The 20,776-nt window shown below is 43.4% G+C and overlaps 1 protein-coding gene across 3 annotated transcripts; it reads left to right on the top strand.

The window, feature by feature from the left end:
- Positions 1–6,236: 6,236 nt before the first annotated feature.
- SAP30L (SAP30 like) lies at positions 6,237–19,008 on the top strand. Of its 3 annotated transcripts, XR_004001544.1 has the most exons (5): positions 6,242–6,978; positions 8,394–8,516; positions 10,585–10,683; positions 13,358–14,808; positions 18,661–19,008. XR_004001544.1 is itself a non-coding variant. In XM_030572020.1 (4 exons), exons 1-4 carry the CDS (start codon positions 6,793–6,795, stop codon positions 13,484–13,486), a joined length of 537 nt encoding a protein of 178 aa, XP_030427880.1. In that variant the 5' UTR covers positions 6,242–6,792; the 3' UTR covers positions 13,487–19,007. The 3 variants fall into 3 exon arrangements, 2 of the variants coding, with proteins under 2 accessions (XP_030427881.1, XP_030427880.1); XM_030572020.1 differs by having other exon boundaries at positions 13,358–19,007; XM_030572021.1 differs by lacking the exon at positions 10,585–10,683 and having other exon boundaries at positions 6,237–6,978; positions 13,358–19,007.
- The last annotated feature ends 1,768 nt before the right edge of the window (positions 19,009–20,776 follow it).

Genomic DNA, 20,776 nt, shown 5'->3' with positions numbered 1-20,776 from the left:
GTTTTAGCCTAGCAGAGTGACAAAGCTCATGAAGATAAATATGCTGGAGCATACTGTAATCGTACAAGGCCACCATGATCTTCCAGAAAGATTTTCAATCAATATAGCATTGCATTTGCAGGTACTTAACATTTAATTTAGCAAAGAGAGAGACAGCAAGAGTACTTCTTTCCCCAGCAAGTGCTGAGGACCAGCACGTGAAACAAACATTTCATATTGTTTCACCAAGGCAAAAGGAAAAGTAACATATGCCTGGCACTGATTAAATCTCTTTCTCCAACAGCCTCCTATGCCAGTGCACACAGCGGGAACTATATCCTCTGGCCAGCAGAGGCAGACAAGGAAACAATCCAGGCTCTTGTGCTGACATTCCCTCTGTCCACTGCTTGCTGCTTCATCATCCAACCTATATGGTCCGCTCTCTATTTTGGCAGCAAGAACAGGAGTATTCTCTGCCAGCCAGCAACCATGTAATAGAATAAGCTTTTCTCAGGCCTGGTCCACACTACACAGTTAAATCGATTTAAACAGAGTTAAATTGATTTAACTCTGTACCCGTCCACACTACAAGGCACTTTAAATCGATTTTAAGGGCTCTTAAAATCGATTTCTGTACTCCTCCCCAACGAGAGGAGTAACCCTAAAATCGATATTACTATATCGATTTAGGGTTAGTGTGGACGGAAATTGAAGTTATTGATCTCATTCCTTTAATGCAGCTACCCAGAGTGCACCGCTCCGGAAATCGATGGTAGCCTAGGACCATGCACGCACACCACCGAATTAATGTGCCCTAATGTGGACGCATAAAATCGATTTTATAATATCGGTTTTATAAAACCGGTTTTAGTAATTTCGATTTTATGCTGTAGTGTAGACGTAGCCTCAGCCAGCTAGTAATAGAAAAGAAAAAATACCAGAAAAGCCCTTGCCTCGAGGCCATACGCAAGAGAACCGCCTGCCCGGATCCCTCTCTTTAATAATGAGGATCAGTGGCATTTGTTGCAGGGGAGAAGTGGTCTTTCAGGTACATAGGTACCAGGCCATATGGGTGTTACTGACTTTGACAAACACTTTCAACCCTACCCGGAGAGCTCAGAGCTCTGGTGTCATGTGATTCCAGCAAGTTACCCCACTCAGTATATGAGCAGCACCATTCTGCACCAGCTTTGGTCTCCAAATGCTATGAAGTCATTAACCCATGCCTTGTCTTGAGGCCAACTGGCAGAGGGCACAGAAGTGTATAAGGGTTACAGAGACCCTCTGGTTTGGTATCTACCTACTAGTCTGCCAAAGAATGTTATGTAGATCTTGGGAGACAGACCAGTCCTCACTTACAGACAGCCCCTTAATCTGAAGCAAATACTCACCAGCAACCGCACACCATACAACAGAAACACTAACCCAGGAAACTATCCTTGCAACAAAGCCTGATGCCAACTCTGTCCACATATCTATTCAAGTGACACCATCATAGGACCTAATCACATCAGCCATGCCATCAGGGGCTTGTTCACCTGCACATCTACCAAGGTGATATATGCCACCATGTGCCAGCAATGCCCCTCTGCCATGTACATTGGCCAAACTGGACAGTCTCTACACAAAAGAATAAATGGACATAAATTTGACATCAGGAATCATAACATTCAAAAACCAGTGGGAGAACACTTCAACCTCTCTAACCACTCAGTGACAGACTTAAAGGTGGCAAATTTACAACAAAAAACCTTCAAAAACAGACTCCAAAGAGAGACTGCTGAACTCGAATATGCAAATTAGATACAATTAACTTGGGTTTGAACAGAGACTGGGAATGGCTGGGTCATTACACTAATTGAATCTATTTCCCCATGTTAAGTATCCTCACACCTTCTATGGGTCATCTTGATTATCACTTCAAAAGTTTTTTTCTCCTGCTGATGATAGCTCATCTCAATTGATTGGCCTCTTACAGTCGGTATGGCTACTCCCACCTTTTCATGTTCTCTGTATGTTTAAATATCTTCTTACTGTATGTTCCAGTCTATGCATCCGAAGAAGTGGGCTGTAGCCCACGAAAGCTTATGCTCAAATAAATGTTAGTCTCTAAGGTGCCACAAGTACTTCTGTTCTTTTAGTGAAACGTTGTGTCACGCTGCTTATCATAATCATTGTGAGATGTATGTACAGGAAAATGTGTAGAGTTACGTGTATATATACTAAAAAAATATGTGCCCTGGGTCTGAGTTAAGGCAAGGCACCAAAAGGTGATCCACAGCCCCCTGGCAGGCGGGGGGACGAGATGCTTCTCTCACTCTGGCTGGACACCTGAAAATGAAGTACTGTGTGCTTCACAACCAACGCCCATTTACAGTCTGAGCAAAATGGTGATCAATAGATTGCGGAGATGGCAGGGAAAATAAAACCAGCAGGGGTTAGACAATGAAACTGGAAACTATACCTAGGGTGCAGATGAACTCCTCCTCCCCCCTGTTGTTCCTTCCATTTGTGAAGACAAGCCTCCAGTGGACTTGATTGTATGAGAAGGGATCTCAGCCAAACTGACGGAAAACACAGGAAAGACGACTTGAGGTAAGCTATCTTGTCGGGGGTGGGGAATGCCTTGTTAGTTAAGTTTAGGCTTCAGAAAACATATTATGATTTTGCTTTATATGTAACTATTTGTTTCCAATATTCTTACTCTTTCACTTGAATCTCTGTTCCTTGATAATAAATGTATTCTTCTTTCCACTATATCCAAACATCTATATCTCAATACTGTGTGTTGAGGAGAGTGGTGATCCTGAATTGAATCTTGCAAGCTGGTGAGTAGTGTTCCTTTGGGAACAGCAGATCTGAGAATTCTGTGAGAGGTCAATGGAACAGAGGGTGGGCACCCCAGAGGGCTGCCCAGAAAACTTGTGGGTTAGTATGTGCACATTGCTAACCCTTACAGAGAGAATGAGCCCTGCAGAGGCCTGAAAGGCAGTGCTTGCGTTGCCAGAGGCTGGTGGTTTCAGGAAGCTGATCCATACCAGACACAGCTGTTTCATGCTAAGGACAAGTGGTGGCAAGGTGCCTCAGAACCCTGGCAAAAGTCAATGGTCTGATAGTCTTTGTATCTTCCAGGAGAGACTGATAGGAATTGCTTGGTGACTGCTAGCCAGCAATGGAGGGGAGCAGGGGTGGGTAGGGGAGGCGTTTGCACAGCTATTAGAGAGGAATATGAGAAATGGGCTCTGACCTGTTGGTATCAGTTACTCTCTAAGGGGGGTATCTGCAATATCTCAGAGGCTGAGGCTGTATTTTAAGACCCCCATCTTCCCCTTGGATACCCAGAGTCTATAATACAGTATGTTATGCCTCTTCCTATGCCTAGGAGAATACCAGGAAACAGTCAGATCTGATAAACCAATACAAGAGCCTTGAGCAGATTGAGTTTACTTGGAACATTTTTGTGTGCAACTCCAACAACTTGGATTAAAGCATATTCATTCTTGCACATGATTTCAAAATTCTAAGACTGCTGATGCCTGCTTTAGAACCTTTGTCTGAAGAAAGAAATAAGAGGGTGTTTTTGCACATACAAACTTGCATCAGTTCACAAAAATCCTCTTTTATCTTAGTAGCTGTCTCCAACCTAGAGCAATTTTGGTGCTAAAAAGATTACTTTCAAAATAAAGGGTGAGCAAAATTGCTTGGAAGCAAATGTACTTCCATAGTCCAATAACTGCACCAACTGTGATGCTTAATTAAACAAGAAAACCTCTTTAGTATTGGTATCTGCAACGGACTCCTCCTAGGCTTAAGCTGAGATGTACAGTGAGTTTTGCAATGCAGCCACTAGGAGCCTGTCTTCCCTATACATTTATTACAAAGGCTGATCCCTAGAGTAAACTGCAACCTTTGTAGACAGGAACAAAAACTTGGGGAGTGAGTCCAGAATAGTTTTTACAAACATGTCAGCTATCTTGAGTTAATTGGCAGTCAACTGGCTCAAAGTTAAAAACTCTAGCGTGTGTGCGCCTTTGAGGTTTGCTTTCCTTCACAGCATGCAAGACTGATGTCACGCCTACCCATTATCTAACCTAAACATGCAAGTCAAATTAAAACTATGAAAAGTAAATAAATGTAACTTTTTCATTTCTCCCAGAGTGAGACTGACCTAAGAACCGCTCTTTTTGCTATTTCCCGTGAGTACCATCCAGATCAGTGGATGAGGAAAAAGATTTTTTAACCTGTAATTTCTATTTCTCATAACAGGAAGGGCATGCACTGGTTGGGACAAAGCCCCAGTATATATTCAGATGTTCTTGGTAAAATTAAGTTTGTAGGTGGTTATACCTTTAATTCTGTTAATCCTATTATCTACAGTGTTTTCTACCTGGTTTGTGTCATTTCAGTTTTGGAAGTCCTGGGAATCAGAGTGTGGTGCTGCAGCAAAGGAGGGAAGTGAGGAAAAATCTAAGCTACTACCTCCACTGTGACAGAATGGACCCAAGAGCAATGTTCACACCATTAAGAGAAATAAAAATTACAAGTAAGGATACAACTAGCCTCCCCCTGTAATGCTTCTGTTTTAACCTAAGTTCAACATAATGAGAGCATTGCACAGAGCTTTGGAGAAAATCCTGGTGCGCATGCATTAGATGAGTGAAAACTTTATTCTGCAACTGTAGGCTGGCTCTTGATAAAAGAGCAGTATAGAAGAAAGTGAAGATTCAAACCAAATTAAGAAGGAATGAGGAGTCTGGGAGAAAAACAATCTGAAGTGGTTTAGCATTTGTTACTTGCATGCAAAACCATGTTCTGAAGTGTCCTTAGCCTCTGTTTCCTAGAAACCAGGACTGGGCAACAGGGGCCAGATCACTTGATCTTTCCTTCTGAAGCACCTGGCACTGGCCAGTCAGAAGGCAGGGTACTGGGCTAGATGGACCTTTGGTCTGAGCCAGTAGGGCCATTCTTAGGATGATCTAATGTACTTAGTTTATTGTTTAAGATTTTGAATTATTTAAAGAGGCTGGCTCAGGGGCTTTCATTCCCTCATCTCCAGCAGCAGATACAAACAAACTGCGTAAGGGCCACGTGTAATGGTGCATACCCTGGCCAGGGTTGGGAGTTTGTGTAATCCTCCTAATTTGCGATTTGCGGGTTGGACCATTTGTGGAAGCCAGGGCTGGAGACGGCTGCCCCCAACTCAGCAGGGAGACAAACTTGTCAGTCGGCTTCTTCCAGTTCATGTCTGTGGGAGGCTATTAAGGCAAGAGTTGGCACGCAGATTTCACCGAATAGTCTCTTTGCCCCTAACCATACCTTCATCCAGCACTCCGGCGGAGCCCTTTCCTTCCGCAAGTGCCGGAGCGGTCCCTTCGCAGCTGGCTGAGCAGAGGGGCAGGGGCAGGGGCAGTGCAGGGTGAGATGCGGCTGAGCGGAGAGTAGAGGAACGTCCCAGTTACACAGCCCAGGATCCAGGCTGCCCCCCCCCTCCCGGGCAGGTAGCTACTTGGGGTCCCCCTCGGTGCTGTCCCGTGCTAGGGGGCTGGGGCCATCGAGGCGTCTGGCACCATCCTCAGCCTGGTCCCCGGGCGCTGCAGTGTTATGGGGCCCCCGGGGGGGAGCTGGTACCTCATGTTTGCTCTGCCCCTCCCCCCCGTTAGACGCTGTGGGGCCCTGAGCTCGGGGTCTGGTGTCATTGTGCCCCCCCCCGTTGTGCACAGTGAGCACCCCCGGGCTGTGCCGTCTTCCGGGGGGGGGTTCTGAGGGGGGGCTGGGCTGGGGCTGTCATCCTGAGCGCGGGGCTCTGGTGTCATTGTGCCCCCCCCCGTTGTGCACAGTGAGCACCCCCGGGCTGTGCCGTCTTCCGGGGGGGGATTCTGAGGGGGGGCTGGGCTGGGGCTGTCATCCTGAGCGCGGGGCTCTGGTGTCATTGTGCCCCCCCCCGTTGTGCACAGTGAGCACCCCCGGGCTGTGCCGTCTTCCGGGGGGGGGCTGGGCTGGGGCTGTCATCCTGAGCGCGGGGGGGGGCGGTGCCGGGGGCTCAGTGCCCCAGGCCGGGCCCGTCCGCTGCCCGCACAACCCGGCGTCCGGCTCCGCAGGAAGCGGCCATCGCCGGCGACGGGCAGCCACCTCCGCCAATGGGGTGCGCTGGCGGTGGCGGAACCCCGCCCCGGGGGCGCCGCCGGCCAATGCGGGCGCAGGGGCGGTACTTCCTCTGCCGAGGAGGCGGGGCGGGCAGGTTTTTTGTGTGCGGGGTCCCGGCGCGGCGGCGCTTTGGGGCCTGGTGTCTGCTCTGCGGCAGCGCCGCCTCCCGTAGCCGGCTGGAGAGTGGGGGGGGGGCGCTCGCCGGCTCCTCGCCCAGCTGGGGCCCGGGGCGTCTCGGGACCCTTCACGGGGCGGCCCAGGCGGTAGTTTCTAGGGGCCCCTGGGGCGGCCCGGGGACGTTGAGAGTTTCTAGGGGCCCCTGGGATAAGGGGTGGGGGAAGGTGCTGGGTGTTTCTAGGGGCCCCGGGGGACTGGGCCTTGTCGGCGGTTTCTAGGGGCCCCTGTGGGGGGGAGGCGGTGCCGGCAGTTTTTAGGGGCCCCCCTGGGGTGCTGGGACCTGCCGCGAGTTTCTAGGGGCCCCGGGGGCTGGGACAGTGCCGGGAGTTTCTAGGGGCCCCCGTGGGGCTGGGCCCCGTGGGTAGTTTCTAGGGGCCCCCGTGGTGGGGTGGGGCGCTGGGTGTTAGAGGCGCTCATTGCCGGGGTCACAGTCTCAGCCGTTGGGAGGCATCGGGGGTCTCCCTGACATTACTTTCCTGGCTGGGCTGGGCGATGAATGGCTTCAGCACCGAGGAGGACAGCCGGGATGGGCCCCCCGCTGCCCCCTTTTACGGCCAGAGCTGCTGCCTGATTGATGACGGGGACCGCTGTGTCCGCCCGGCCGGCAATGCCTCCTTCAGCAAGAGGATCCAGAAGAGTATCTCCCAGAAGAAGCTCAAGCTGGACATTGACAAAAGTGTGAGTTGCAGCCTGGCTATGAATCCGGGGGTAGCCTTGCCTTTCTGTAGCCCGAAGGCTTCTGCAGCGCTCTGCCAACTTCATGGGCCACTGCCGTGTGCTTTCTTTTGGGGTGGTACCCTGCATCTGCTTTACAGTGCACAGGAGCCTTATGCAACAGTTTGGTACCAGCCTGCAGTTATACCTGACATTGCACGGCATTTGGGACCAAACTGAAGATAGACATCCTGTGTTAAACAGTGCAAGTTGTGTTTATTGAAGCCACACTGGCAACGTTTAAGCCACCGGATTGACGAGGCTAGGGTTCTTTCCCTCTCTCCAAGGAATAGGAGTAGTAGTGATCTGTGTGTATGGTATATCTAATGTGACACTTATTTTGCAGGCTTTATTCTAAACGACTTTACAGATTTAAATAATATAACTACTAATGTCGTAAAAGAAGTAGAGGACAGAGAAAAGCTCTGGAAGGAGAGAGAGAGAGAGAGAGAGAGATCAACTGGTGATTAAGTGAGAAGTAGAGCTAGTAAAGTAGTGAGAGATTTAAAAGGACGTCCAGATGATACATGCTGGAGGAGACGCATCTTGCATTCCGGTGAGCATGGTGTGTGGAAGGATAGAGAAAAGGCCACTTTCTCTTAGTTTTGGAGGCAGTAGTGCCACTCAGGTACTTGTGAATGCTGTCATTCCTAAAGAGGTAACTTTAATTCCACAGATCCCAACCAGTTGGGAGATATTTACATGAATAAAACTTCAAACTGTTCCCACAAGGCAATAATTTAAAAACTGTCACATCTAACTGAACAGTTGACAATCATTTTTAAATGAAAAAAATTGCAAGCTTTTTTATTGGTTGGCATCCAGCAGGCTTATCTGCTGCCAGCCAATTAGTGATAATGCTAAGTGACATCTGTCAGTCAAGCCTATAAATGAGTCTCTTGCTGGGTGGAAGATACATTTGAGCTCAGCAGCCATATCTTTATGGAGAAAGTTTCTATTTAAAACTTTCAGAGTGGTAGTCATGTTAGTCTGTATCAGCAAAAAGAACAAGGTGTCCTTGTGGCACCTTAGGGACTAACAAATTTATTTGGGCATAAGCTTTCATAGGTTAAAACCCACTTCATCAGATGCATGGAGTGAAAAATACAGTAAGCAGTGTATATATATGAAAAATGGGAGTTGCCTTACCAAGCAGTGGGGTCAGTGCTAACAAGGCGAATTCAATTATGGTCCACCTATATTGCATTGGCCTTGTTAGCACTACAAAAGTAATCCACTGTTGAGAATAGGCCACTTCCACCTTAATTGAATTGGCCTCGTTAGCACTGTGTATTGTTTCTTTATAATCGTACTCTCATATAGGGTTTTTTTATACAATAACTACTCTGGTTGCTTTTTTCCTTACTTTTTACTCTTAGGTAAGGCATCTGTACATTTGTGATTTCCACAAGAATTTCATTCAGAGTGTGCGAAACAAAAGGAAGAGGAAAACTAGCGATGATGGAGGAGACTCTCCTGAGCATGAGATGGATGTCCCAGAGGTAATGTCTTACACAAGCGAATGTTGGCTGCTATTGCCAAATCTATGAAATAGGGATATTTGAGCACTTTCATATAGCTGCGAAGACTGTCTTTCTTTCACCGAAATTGAAACTTTGTCTAAATTCTTGTGGAAGTGACAGTATTTTCAGGAATAATTTTTATACTGAGGGAGATTTTTCTGATTTTTGTTTTGTGAGCATATTGCGTTGTCTATCATCACCCTGGGTAACCCAGTTCCTGGATTTCTTAGATTTCTTCTATATATGTGTACACTTAGAACTTTCTATAAAAGGGGAATTGCAAAAATTTGTGAAAAAGAAGGCCAAGCCTACAATTTTATATTCAGGGAGTAGAACTGAGAAAATAATCGATTTTTCAATTCAGTGGCCAACCCAGCTAAATAAATAAAAAAACTAATTTTGTTTTGAACAGAAATGTGAGGTGTGTGTTTTTTTTTTTTCTTGCTAAAACAAAAACGAAAAGAATTGGTTTTGGGTCAAACATAATGTTTCATTAGACCCTAAACTAATTTGCTTTTATTTTTAGTGCTTTTTAAAAAACACATCTATCCAAATTTCAAAACGAAACTTTTACATTTTTTTAAAAATGTACTGAATTTGACCAAAAACCGTGAATAGTTTCATTTGCCCTGAGACTACATTTTTCAGCAAATTTATTATTCAGTTGAAAAATTTCACCCAGTTTTAATAGAGAATGCCGAAACAACAAGTAAGGAGGAAGTCAGCATATACACTATTCCAAAAAAAATAATAATGCACATCAAGTCCTACTGCATGATTCCTGATTGGTGCCACAACCCAGCATACATCATTCTAGGATGTCACAGCTTTCAGAATCTCCACTATGGTATGTGGGCTTAACTAAACAATATTCAAAGATGTTATGCCCTTTTGAAATATGTACAATATTTTTACATTGCAGTGTAGCATTATTTAATAATAATTCTCAAACCATGAAACAAACAAATGATAAAATCTTTAAGACAAGAGCCACATTATCTTATGTAATCTAATTTCCCTATTCCTCAGTTTCCCTGTCTGTAAAATGGGGTTATGAAACTGACCTCCTTTGTAGAGTGCTTTGAGATCTACTGGTGGTATTATTATTTGTACTTTTTTGGGCATTGAGCACACTTTTAGTGTGGTACAATAATAAATTGAAATAATTACTTAACAGAATCCTTCTGGGCTGGCTCATTTGCTTTAGTGATGTTTCTCATACCTGACATGCTAGAAAGTTGCTTAGTTAATCCAGCTGGCAGGACATCATAGTTCCTAAAAACATTAGTAATAAAACGAAATTTCTGTGCCATATGCTGCGGATAGCAAAAGTTAAGTGACATTCAACACATAATTTAAAACATAAGAAGGAGTTTTGCAATTTACATTTAAAGTTCCCTTCATGTGGTCTGTTGTTGAAGTGTACACTTTCTGATTGCCCTTTGTGCAGTTTTTTCTCACATTCACTCTGTAGAAATTGTACATTTAGATTCTGAAATATCCCTGGTTGAGTTCATTGCTTCACAGTGCCCTGAAACCCAACAGTTTGTGACACAAGCCCTTTGCTCAGTGGGTAATAAGACGGTATTCAGCCACAAGTTTCTAGATTCTGTGGGAACAGCAATGAGTGTGATTTCTGTTTGTAACTCTCTAATTCTTAGCGTGGTACTTTGAAAAACAACTCTGTAAAAATGGCACTGGGGGACTCTTTGTATGTAAATGACCTGCTTATCAGATTCACTCCCTTTACAAGTGAAAGGATTGCTGAGGATGCAGAGGTGTAATTGAGAGCAAAATTTGGCCTTACAGCTGGAAATTGGCTAACAGTTCTGTGGTGGTGTATGAGTTAGAACAGAATTTCTCTCCCCCTGAGACTGTTTTGGCTCTGCAGCATTAATATATAAAAAATAGACATATATTTGTCACTGAAGCAAGCGCATGCGGCTCTGAATACAGACAGAGCCGTCCTGTTGAGTTAGTAAGTGCCAGTTTGAGATACTCTCCTCAGATACATCTGCACCCCAGTCATCCTGCATCTGTTTTCCAGGTTGACCTGTTCCAGCTGCAAGTGAACACGCTGCGACGGTACAAAAGACATTACAAGTTACAGACCAGGCCTGGCCTCAATAAGGCTCAGCTAGCAGAAGTAAGCGAGGGTGTGGGGAGTTGCTTTTTATAACAGAAAAAAAATGTATTTTTTGCTCCCCCAACCTGACATACATTTTCTGGACACTAGTGGGTGCACCGACTCTATCACTAGTACATACCAGATGCTGTGCTGCTGGTTTCCAGTGAATTGCCCCAGGAGAAGGCTATAAGCATATTCTCCTTTCTGTGAGAAGGATCCTGAAGAACATGTTATAGTAGTTGTTGTTTGTACTCCTTTCTTCCCATCCTGCTATTTCCTTAGAAAGTGAATGATTAATGATGGCAGAGTGAATAGAATTAGGAAATGGATTCTCCTATTGCCTTGTGTATTTACCAGTTTTCAAGTTATTAGTTGGTGGCAGCTGTAAAACCAAACTCCTGACACATGTTCTAACAGAGACAAAGAGGGCAAGGTAATCTTTCATTAGACCAACGTCTGCTTGGGGTGCGGTGGCAGTCAAAAAAGCGAACAATGTTAGGAACCATTAGAAAAGGGATAGATAAGACAGAAAATATCATAACACAACTATATATTTCCATAGTACTCTCACATGTTGAATACTGCATGCAATTCTGGTTGCCCCATCTCAAAAAAGATAAATTAGAATTGGAAGAAGTACAGAGAAGGGCAACGAAAAATTATTAAGGTTGCCTGTGAGGAGAGATTAATAAGACTGGGACTTTTCAGCTTGGAAAAGAGATGGCTATGATGGGATGCGATAGAGGACTATAAAAGCATGAACGGCATGGCCAAAATGAATAAGAAAGTGTTATTTAGTCCCTTCACATACCACAAGAACCAAGGGTCACCCAATGAAATTAATAGGCAGCAGGCTTAAAACAAACAAAAGGAAGTACTTTTTCACATAACACACACTTAACCTGTGGAACTCATTGCCGGGGATGTCATGAAGGTCAAAAGTAAAACTGGGTTAAAAAATAATTAGGTACATTCATGGATGGTAGGTGCATCAGTGGCTATTAGCCAAGATGGTCAGGGGTGCAACCCCATGGTCTGGGTGTCCCAAGCCTCTGACTCCAGAAGCTGGGGGTAGGTGACCAAATGGATCGCTCAGTGGTTGCCTGTTCTGTTCATGCCTTCTGAAGCACCTGGCATTGACTGCTGTGAGAAGACACAATACCAGGTTAGATGGGCCATTGGTCTGACCTAGTATGGCCGTTCTTATGTTCTTAATAAGCCATTAAAGAGCTGTCTCCTCCTTCAGTCCTCCACTTGAGACAAGAGTTTGGGTAGCTCTTTTATACAAGCAATGCTGCAGATAGATGTAGGGTCCTTAACAGATATTCTAATGTTCAAGGCAGTTCTGCTTCAGGCCAATGTTATAAAAACAATGTTATAAAAACTCCTGCCCCGATTTCACTCGAACATATTCCTAGGGAAGCTCTAATCTCATCAGGTTAACCTTACCTCTGCGGAAATTGCACTGTGTGTTTCTTGCAGGCCCTGGACTCTTACACCATGCAGCACCCAAAGTTTTGGCAGCTTTGTAAAATGTTTTGTTGCTCGTTTTCAGAGTGGAGTACAGAAGAAATGTTGATGATGTTGTACAGTGTATGGCCTGGTGTAACAAGGTGAAGGGTGGGATCTAGATCCACATTGGTATAGCATGTTTTTGTAGTGTTCTACTTAACTAGTAAGCAGTCTTTCAACTCCCTCTTGTTGGCAAGCGCTGTGTACTGAAGCACATTTACAGTAGTATCCCCAGCAAAACTATTATGCAAGCAGAGATTAACCTTAAGGGGAGCCTAACTTAAAATTGTCACACACTTCCCAGATTTCCTGTGAACTTTGAGCAGCTTTGACCCTACGCTGGATCCTCGTCCAGCTCCCATGCTTGAATCACTTCTGCCTGAGACTCTTAGACATCTGCTTCTAACCCACCGTAAGGAAAACTCAAACTTCCATAAGTCTTCTTGGAGTGATTCATATTGTTCAGCCTGCGTCAAAAACCAATTCTGGAGTTGTGTTGGGTAGTGAAAGAGATGTTTCCACCATAGGGGAAAGCACATCTCCTAATCTTGCTCCAACAAGACCCTTTTTACATTAGATTTATCCTTTGGAGAGAAAAGCAACCTAACTGTCCAGGGTTTCTACCAAAGTTTGAGGTAGCAGACCTAGCTTTTTTTTTCTGTTGTGGATCTCCTTTCAGTTCCTTTGATGAAAGCTTCCTCAACATGTTTTAATGTGGACAAAGGTCCATTGAAGCTGCATTGTTTACATTGCCAAGTCTCTATCTCTTTTGGCTGGCTTGGCAATAGCTTTCCTTCACCCTTCTTTAAAATACTGAGTTGCGGGGAAACTCTCTCCGAGCAAACTTGGCACGGAATGGATTGGGGGGATGGTTTCTACTGCTAAATAATAAACTAGCTTGTTGTAATGCTTTCCTAGGAAAGCAGGACTTCCTGGCTTCCAAATTCCACCTGTGAATTGGCTGCTGAAATTGTTGATTTAGCAAGACAACTCTCTGCTCATATGCACATTCTAGCTACAGTGGAGGGATAAATGAGGACTGACCAAATCAATGCATATTTGCATAAAAGTGTGTTTTACTTGACAGACTTAAATCAATGTCAGGATGAACAAAGACCAAACTAGCTCTGCTTATTTCTGCATTTAATTCAAGAATTTGCCTTTTTTTTTTAATGTTTAGACTATTAGCCGCCACTTCAGAAATATTCCTGTGAACGAGAAGGAGACGCTTGCTTACTTCATCTACATGGTAAAGAGCAACAAGAGCAGGCTGGACCAGAAATCAGAAAGCAGCAAGCAACTAGAATGAAGATGAGTTGGACTTTGGATGAGAATAAGCATAATATTGAAGGAACAGGTGGTGTCATGCATTTTAAGCTTCTGAAGACTGTTAAACTAAATTGTAAATTTGTTTTAAATGTGATGTGTGTGAATGACATAGAAACTCTTGGTCAGGACTATCTGAAAACATGCATCCAACATGCCTAAGAAGACTTACTTCCCAGTCAAAGCCAACACTGGAATGAAGGAATAAAGATCATAGTAAGAACTAAAGATATCAGTAGGACTCCGTGGCTTTGGAGTTCATTGATATAGTGTATTAAAGTACTTCTGGAAGCCTGCTTCTGAATGTGATTTAGGTGATGAGTAAAAAGAATTCAGTGGCCTCATTCTGCATCACCAAACCGCCATGCAGCACACTTTGACTCAGGACTGGAACAGCGGTGGATTATAATTTAGAATGCATGGGTCAGAAGTCTGTCTGAAGCTTGCTCACAACCTGAGCACATTCCACCTTTCTCTGAGTCAGTGCTACAAGTCCCAGTCTTCTGTGAGTGAATGCTACAATTCACCAAATCCACTCAGTGAATGCTATTTGATTGGTTTGAAAATGGATTTCTCACATTATATTATATGGAAACCAAACCGATATTGCCAACCTTTTCATCTGCTTCACCTTATTTAAAAACTCATTATTTAATTTAATTGTTTAAGCATTTGAGAACATCTGCATTTTCTGGACTTATGACATTTAAGGAAATATGTGGCATTTAGGCAAATATTGTGAATTAATTCACTGGTTTGATCATGTTGTTAAAATGCCCTAATTAATTTACATAAGCCTGTTGTGTCTCTTGAATTTTAGGCTCACGGGGATAGGTGAAGCAATGGCTCATGACATGAGCTTTTATTCTGGGTCAGATCAGGTATAAGTCACACAAGTGATTTTATTCTCAATCTGGTCTTCAGCAGGTCCACATCACAAAACTGGCACACAGATTGGTCCGACTTCCAGTCCCAATTTCAGATAAACCATTCTAGGAGCAATAGTTATGTCACCAGTGTACTAACAGGAGTGTATGCGATATCTGAACTGTTTTTGGCATGGACAGAGTCAAAAAACATTCACCTTTCATAAGCATTTAATTTACGTTTCCTAGGAATAATGCTGATCATAGAATGGCACACAGTTGTCCTTTGTGATTGCTTATTTTCAAAGTAAAGTTAAAATCACTCATTTTTTGTCATTTCAAGCCAAGGTATTCCTTCACAGCCTAAACAAAATTGGCAAAGGGAGCCTAAAGAGGGTTGTGACCTGTCATTTTCCAATGACCTCAAATCCAATTCAAGGTAATCTTTGTGATTTAAAACACTAGTCCGCGCCTCTGCTGTTTTAACTTTTTAGTCTTTTTATTCTGTTCTGAGATGCCAAGACCCCACTTGATGAACGTATATGCAAACAAGCCTTAAGCAGCAAAGTGAACAGTGGAGAATTTAGGTTAGAATTTTTCAATTGTGGGTTTGAACAAGCAGAAACCAGCTGTAGCTTTGAATAGCTAAACATGAGACACAGCTCGATATTGTATGTAATGCTTATTGTACAAGTCAGTTCTTACAATAACTTCTTGATATCTTAAGCTTTCCCAAAGTGTCCGTTAAGATAATTAAGGTCACCACTCTAAGCAAACTGAGTTTGTTTGCAAAGCTTTCAAGTGTTTTCTTGAATATCCATTTGGAATATAAGCAACTTCAGCCTTTTTAATAAGTCCAATGTCATGCAGAAAATACTTCTAGTGCTAGGGATATTCCATTTTAATCTGATGCATCTCTGAAGGATGTGGATTGTTTTAAGTGTCCTCACAGACTCCAGTTCAGTATGAATTTGAAGAACCTTTTGCTATTTAGATCAGAGGATATGTCTACCCTTCAGTTAAAAACCTGTGACTGGCCCATGCCAGCTGACTCACGCTCATGGGGCTAGGGCTAGGGAGCTATTTAATTGCCATATAGCCATTCGAGTTTGGGCTGGAGCCGGGGCCCTAGTGAGGCCCAAGCCCAAACATCTGCAATTAAACAGTCACTTGGGAGTCAGCTGGCATCGGCCAGCCACAGGTGTCTAATTGCAATAGAGACATATCCTAAGGGGCTTTGACACAAGCAGTGAAGGAGTGTATGGAATGGTAAGCAAATGTCTTGCATCAATATTTCTTGAATATTTAAGAGTCTCCATTATTCTAGTCCCTTCCTTATTGGAAGGATGAAATAAAAACCCAGTATCACTCAGTTGATCTGATTTATATAATTCAGGACAGATGCTTAGAAGGTATGTTCTCTGACTGCATGATTAACTGCAGAGTTTGTATGCATGCAGCCGGAGGAGAGTGATTAAGGAAAAATCTGTCTTCAAGTTATGAGTAGGTTATGCCTCATCCTGACTTCCAGACCAAAATTGTAAAAAATGGAATTTATGTGGTGGTGGTTTTTTTTTAAAGAGCAAATAATTTGTTGCAGTGTTTTAGCCGCTCAGCAGCAAATAGTTTCTTTACAAAGGAAATATGGTGGCAGGTTCCATCTGTTCAGGTGTATTCACTGGAATGTTTTTGTGCAGAGGTGGGATTCAGGACATTTTTCTGAGCTAATCGATTGATATAAAATGTATGATTGTTGTTGGTTTCACTTACCCAATTATACTTAAAAATCTCATTCTAAGATGTGGTGATGGAAAGATGTTTACCAGCCATTAGTAGGGAGTTTATAAGGTGGAGAGGTTGGAGGAGGGACACCAAAGAAGCAGAGGAATCTTTGGTTTTCAGATCCCTTGGATTCCATTGCCTTATAAACACTTGGAGATGCCTTATTCTCTTGTTCTCAACTCAGCTAGAGTAACAAGCCTTGATCATGAGAGCAAGTGTCTTGGTGGAGGGACTGGTCACTCATGTGACTCCCCATGCTAGAAACTGACATTACACGTCAATTCAGCAGCAATAGCCATGTTCAGAGTGCCTATGGCTCTCAGAGCATTTAGATTTTAATAACCAGAAATGCAACAATGCAATTGTTCTGTGTAATGCCGCTGTGTGTACTTGATTATGCTGCATGCCAATTAATGATACTGTCCAACGTTTTTTAAATCCTCAACAGCAAATATTTTTTTGAGCCTCCAGAGGTGTGAAAGCTGAGGTAGCAGAATTTTTCTGCACTTCGGGGTTTGTTTAAGATGCAGGAGAGCAGAATTGCTTTGATTGACACGGTTCATTCACACAAGGTGTATGTTTTTACCTTGATACTTTTAGAATTTGCATTTCACAGGTGGGACTTAAATGCTGTCTAACTGAACCATGGTGTGCAAACGTTTAGTAGTAGAATATCATTTCTTCCAAGTCTGTGGGTAGAATTCATCCTGTGCGGAAGACCCTATAGGAAACCCTCCTGTCCACATAAGAACCTAATCCATTTAAAGACTCCTATCAACTTCATTAGGGTTTGGATCAGACCCTAGCCCTTAGGATGGAACTCAGAGTCCCTCCTGCAGGCTTCTTCAGTGGGTTAATTTCATCCTGTGTAGTGGTCCTATGCTGGTCACTTGTATTTGTAGGGGAAGAAAAAAATCACTGACCTTTTTCATGCCTTGGGCTCAGTGAAGTAAAAAGCAAGAGAATTTGAAGTGTACTGTGATAGGATTAAATTAGGGGCAGTTGCATTGTGATGACTGGAAAGTGCAGCTGATACAGTGGGCAAGACTTTAGGGGGCACTTTGTCCTTAGACATTCTGTGTTCATCTTTCAAGGCCTAGTTTTATCTCTGTATCTTGCATACTGCATATCTTGAGCAAACTGTTGCAGTAATATTTAATAGTTGTTTTGCTAGAAACTTTGGATATTAAAGCCTGATTAAAAATTTAGGACAACCTAGCTATATTGCTCAGGATTGTGAAAAATGTAATGCCCTGTGCAACATAGTTAGGTCGACCTAACTCTGCTGTAGACACAGCTCGATCACCAGAATTCTTTCCGTCAATCTAGCTACTGTCTCTCCAAGAGATGAATTTCCTACATCAATGGTAAAAGCCCTTCCTGTCAATGTCAGAGGCATCTACTCTAGAGTACTACAGACAGCAGAACTGCAGCACCATCGCTGTGCCATTCTAACTGCTGTGATGTATACATATCCTAAGATTCAGAGAAGTGGAGGATAAAGATTGTCCTGACTTTACCTAATTCTCTGGTACCTTCAGGCGTGCTTCTAAGAAAAGTTGTAGGCTCTTTTGATGTGTAGCTAAACCAAAGAAACCGGTCTGGCATTTGAAAGTCAGACATGTCAGTAGGATGGCTTCTTATCCAAACAAGCAATGAAATCTAGAGCCAAAGTAACCCACAGCAAACATATTTCAGGCTAGGTAGCATAGCAAAGAAAACTCCAAATAGGACATGGTCCAAATGAAAACCCAGCTAAATGGGCTTTTTAAAAATGTGTGTGAGAAGGAAGAGTCACCTAACCAGTGTAACATTTTGCAATGAGTGTTTTATGCCAAACACAAATGCAGTGGAGAGGAGAAAGGGTGGGCCATGCACTTTACTTCTGTCGGTAGGTTCTAATGTAAATACCGGTGGGAAATCATGGTAAGTAAATGGAGGGGGACTTAACCAAAATCGTTTGTTTCAAACAGAAAACCAGTCTTACTCCTGCAATGACCTAGCATTGCTTTCTCTTTAAAGTTCAAACTATTGAGATGAGGGAACATTAAACTTTTAGGTGGGAGCCATTTTACTGCCCAGTGGATTCACTAAAGGGCCCATCATGGAGAGACAATAGAATATTGTTGATTGCTCATTTTGATTTTCTTCATGTCAGCTAGGGCTTATCAAGCATAAGAGAGGGGGTAAAGTTCAGTTTGCAGTTTCTGCTTTCTCGTTGTAAATGGGATTCTAACAGCACCAGATAGTCCATTCACTTCTGCACCCTGCTCTCACTTCCACATTACCCGTTACCCACAGCTCTGTTTGAAAGTAACTAAATAGTGTTCATGGAATGGGAGGGCTCTTGCCTTAAATTCTGAATTTTACTTACAATCAGGTCTGATGTATAAAATAGGTTCTTAGGGTCTCTGACTTAATAGATTTCCAGTGTTTTTAAAAGAATGAGGTTTGCGTTTTTGCCTTTCATTTGTTGTCTTCACCCATCCTGTCTTGTCCCATTCCACAGCCAGAACACCAAGAGGACACACATCGGATAACTTTAAAAAGAAAATCCTTTTACTCCTGTACCAGGCTTACTGGGAGAAAAAACAATCATTCCCCCTTTCATTACAGCCTCCCACATGTTGTGCTGATCTTCTGCCAAATGTTTTGGATAGCTTGTATTTTTACTGATGTAAGAAAGCTGTGTACTGTCAGTGTAACTCTAGTAACTTATAGTGAAACTGTATAATTCTCTCTGAGATGTAGAAAATGTTCTGCTCCCACCATGTATGAGACTAACTGTACTGTGAGACAAAGAGATAAATGCCTGAGTTTCACTTTTAATAAATGATCTATCTAGCAACAAACCCCACATTCCCTCTGTTTGCCTCTCTGAATGGGATTCACTTCCAGTGACTGGCTTAGGAGATTTAGTTCCTGGGATGATCTAGAAAGATGTGCTTCTCACTGCCACACAGGACACTTGGGTTCACTTTGATTCCCGATGCCGACTTTTTGTTCCCAGGACTCTGTATTGGGAGATGGGAGGGGAAATAGAGGGGCGAGGAAAAATGCTATCCCCGTGTCAAATAAAGGAGTCCCACCAACTCCTTAGCTGGAGGAGTAGATCCTCTGACATAAGGCCTCTTGTAGTGTAGTGGGTATAAGCCAGGGGTCAGCAACCTTGCAGAAGTGCTGTGCTAGTCTTCGTTCATTCACTCTAATTTAAGGTTTCGCATGCCAGTAATATACGTTAATGTTTTTAGAAGGTCTCTTTCTATAAGACTATAATATGTAACTAAACTATTGTTGTATGTAAAGTAAATAAGTTTTTTACAATGTTTAAGAGGCTTCATTTAAAATTAAATTAAAATGCAGAGCCCCTAGACTGGTGGCCAGGACCCAGACAGTGTGAGTGCCACTGAAAATCAGCTTGCGTGCTGCTGCCTTTGGCACCCGTGCCATAGGTTGCCTACCCCGGTATAAACCAAGAAATGTTCCCAATGGTACGTAAAGAAAACTGTTGTTAAATAAGATGTGTTCACTTGGACAGCCTTGTAAGTCTTCTATTTAGAGGATCATGTACCTTCCATCATGGGGGATTTTCCATGCTATAGTCAGCCAACCAGTGAAATCCACTGTTTTCCATTTGATTCAGTCTTATTTTGTGACTGAGTCCTATGTGCCTGTTGTAGCACCATGCTTGTCATTTTGAAGAATACTCTAAATGGTTCTCCTACGCACCATCTGCTTGGGCCCTTTTTTAAACGGAGTGTTGGCCAGAGAAAAAGTGAGTGTCAATCTTTACAGTGTGCAGATCCAGAGAAATGGTGGGGTGCAGCCCCCCCAGATTCTAAGGGAGAATTAACTGGATCTGGAAAGTTGTTCATTTTCCCCTCCCTCCTCCCTGAAGTGTTCTGTATCTCTGTTCAGAGCTTTCCCATTCATCCCATCAAACTTTCTTCCCATTTCACTCTTACTTCCTCCAGTCCTAGGGTTTTTCACAGCTAGGGAGCACTGGCCAGAGTTGTAGCGTCAGCAAAGAGTTGTTAATGCTTAGCCACCACGTAGCCTGTGAGAGATGCAAAGTGCTTTACAAATATTATTTAACAAAGCCTCCTGACACTCCTGTGAAGTAGTGATTATTCTTGTTTTTTTTGTTAGGAAAGAGACTGTGACATCTCAAAAACTCTGGTTATTCTGTGGTTTTGTGTGGCACAGAGATGGTTTGCACTGTCCTAATTACACTGGTACAGCCCCCAGCGTAGATGCACTGCATCAGTGCGATGTACCCTGGTAAATTACACTTACAATGTGTCTGTATCAGTTTTGCAAGCCCAGAGTTACACTGAGTCAGTGACAGAAGCAGGCGTGGAACTGAGTGTTGTGATTTGTCTAAATGTTCAGAGCATGGTATAACATTACCCATCAGCTTCCTCTTCACCAGCGCTTGTGGGCATGATACATTGCGTCGCCATGGTGGATATGATTTCTTAATTTTCTAATTAAAAATTAAGCTGTGGTATCTACACTCCAAAATCTGCAAAACTGGGGTCATCAGCCACAGCAGTTGCAGAAGCTCCGCTCCCAGTGGAAGAAGGGCACAAATGCTAACGCATGGTATAGTGCAGGGGGCAGGC

This window comes from Gopherus evgoodei, chromosome 8 (genome assembly GCF_007399415.2).
Source record: "Gopherus evgoodei ecotype Sinaloan lineage chromosome 8, rGopEvg1_v1.p, whole genome shotgun sequence".
NCBI lineage: Eukaryota > Metazoa > Chordata > Testudines > Testudinidae > Gopherus > Gopherus evgoodei.
Note: the sequence above shows the minus strand (reverse complement) of the source record. Positions and strands in the feature narration are given on the sequence as shown.

Coding starts and splice junctions, on each gene's coding strand:
- SAP30L (XM_030572020.1), top strand. CDS start 6,793: ATGAATGGCTTCAGCACCGAGGAGGACAGCCGGGATGGGCCCCCCGCT. Junction 6,979..8,393: donor AGCTGGACATTGACAAAAGT/GTGAGTTGCAGC, acceptor TTTTACTCTTAG/GTAAGGCATCTGTACATTTG. Junction 8,517..10,584: donor ATGAGATGGATGTCCCAGAG/GTAATGTCTTAC, acceptor TCTGTTTTCCAG/GTTGACCTGTTCCAGCTGCA.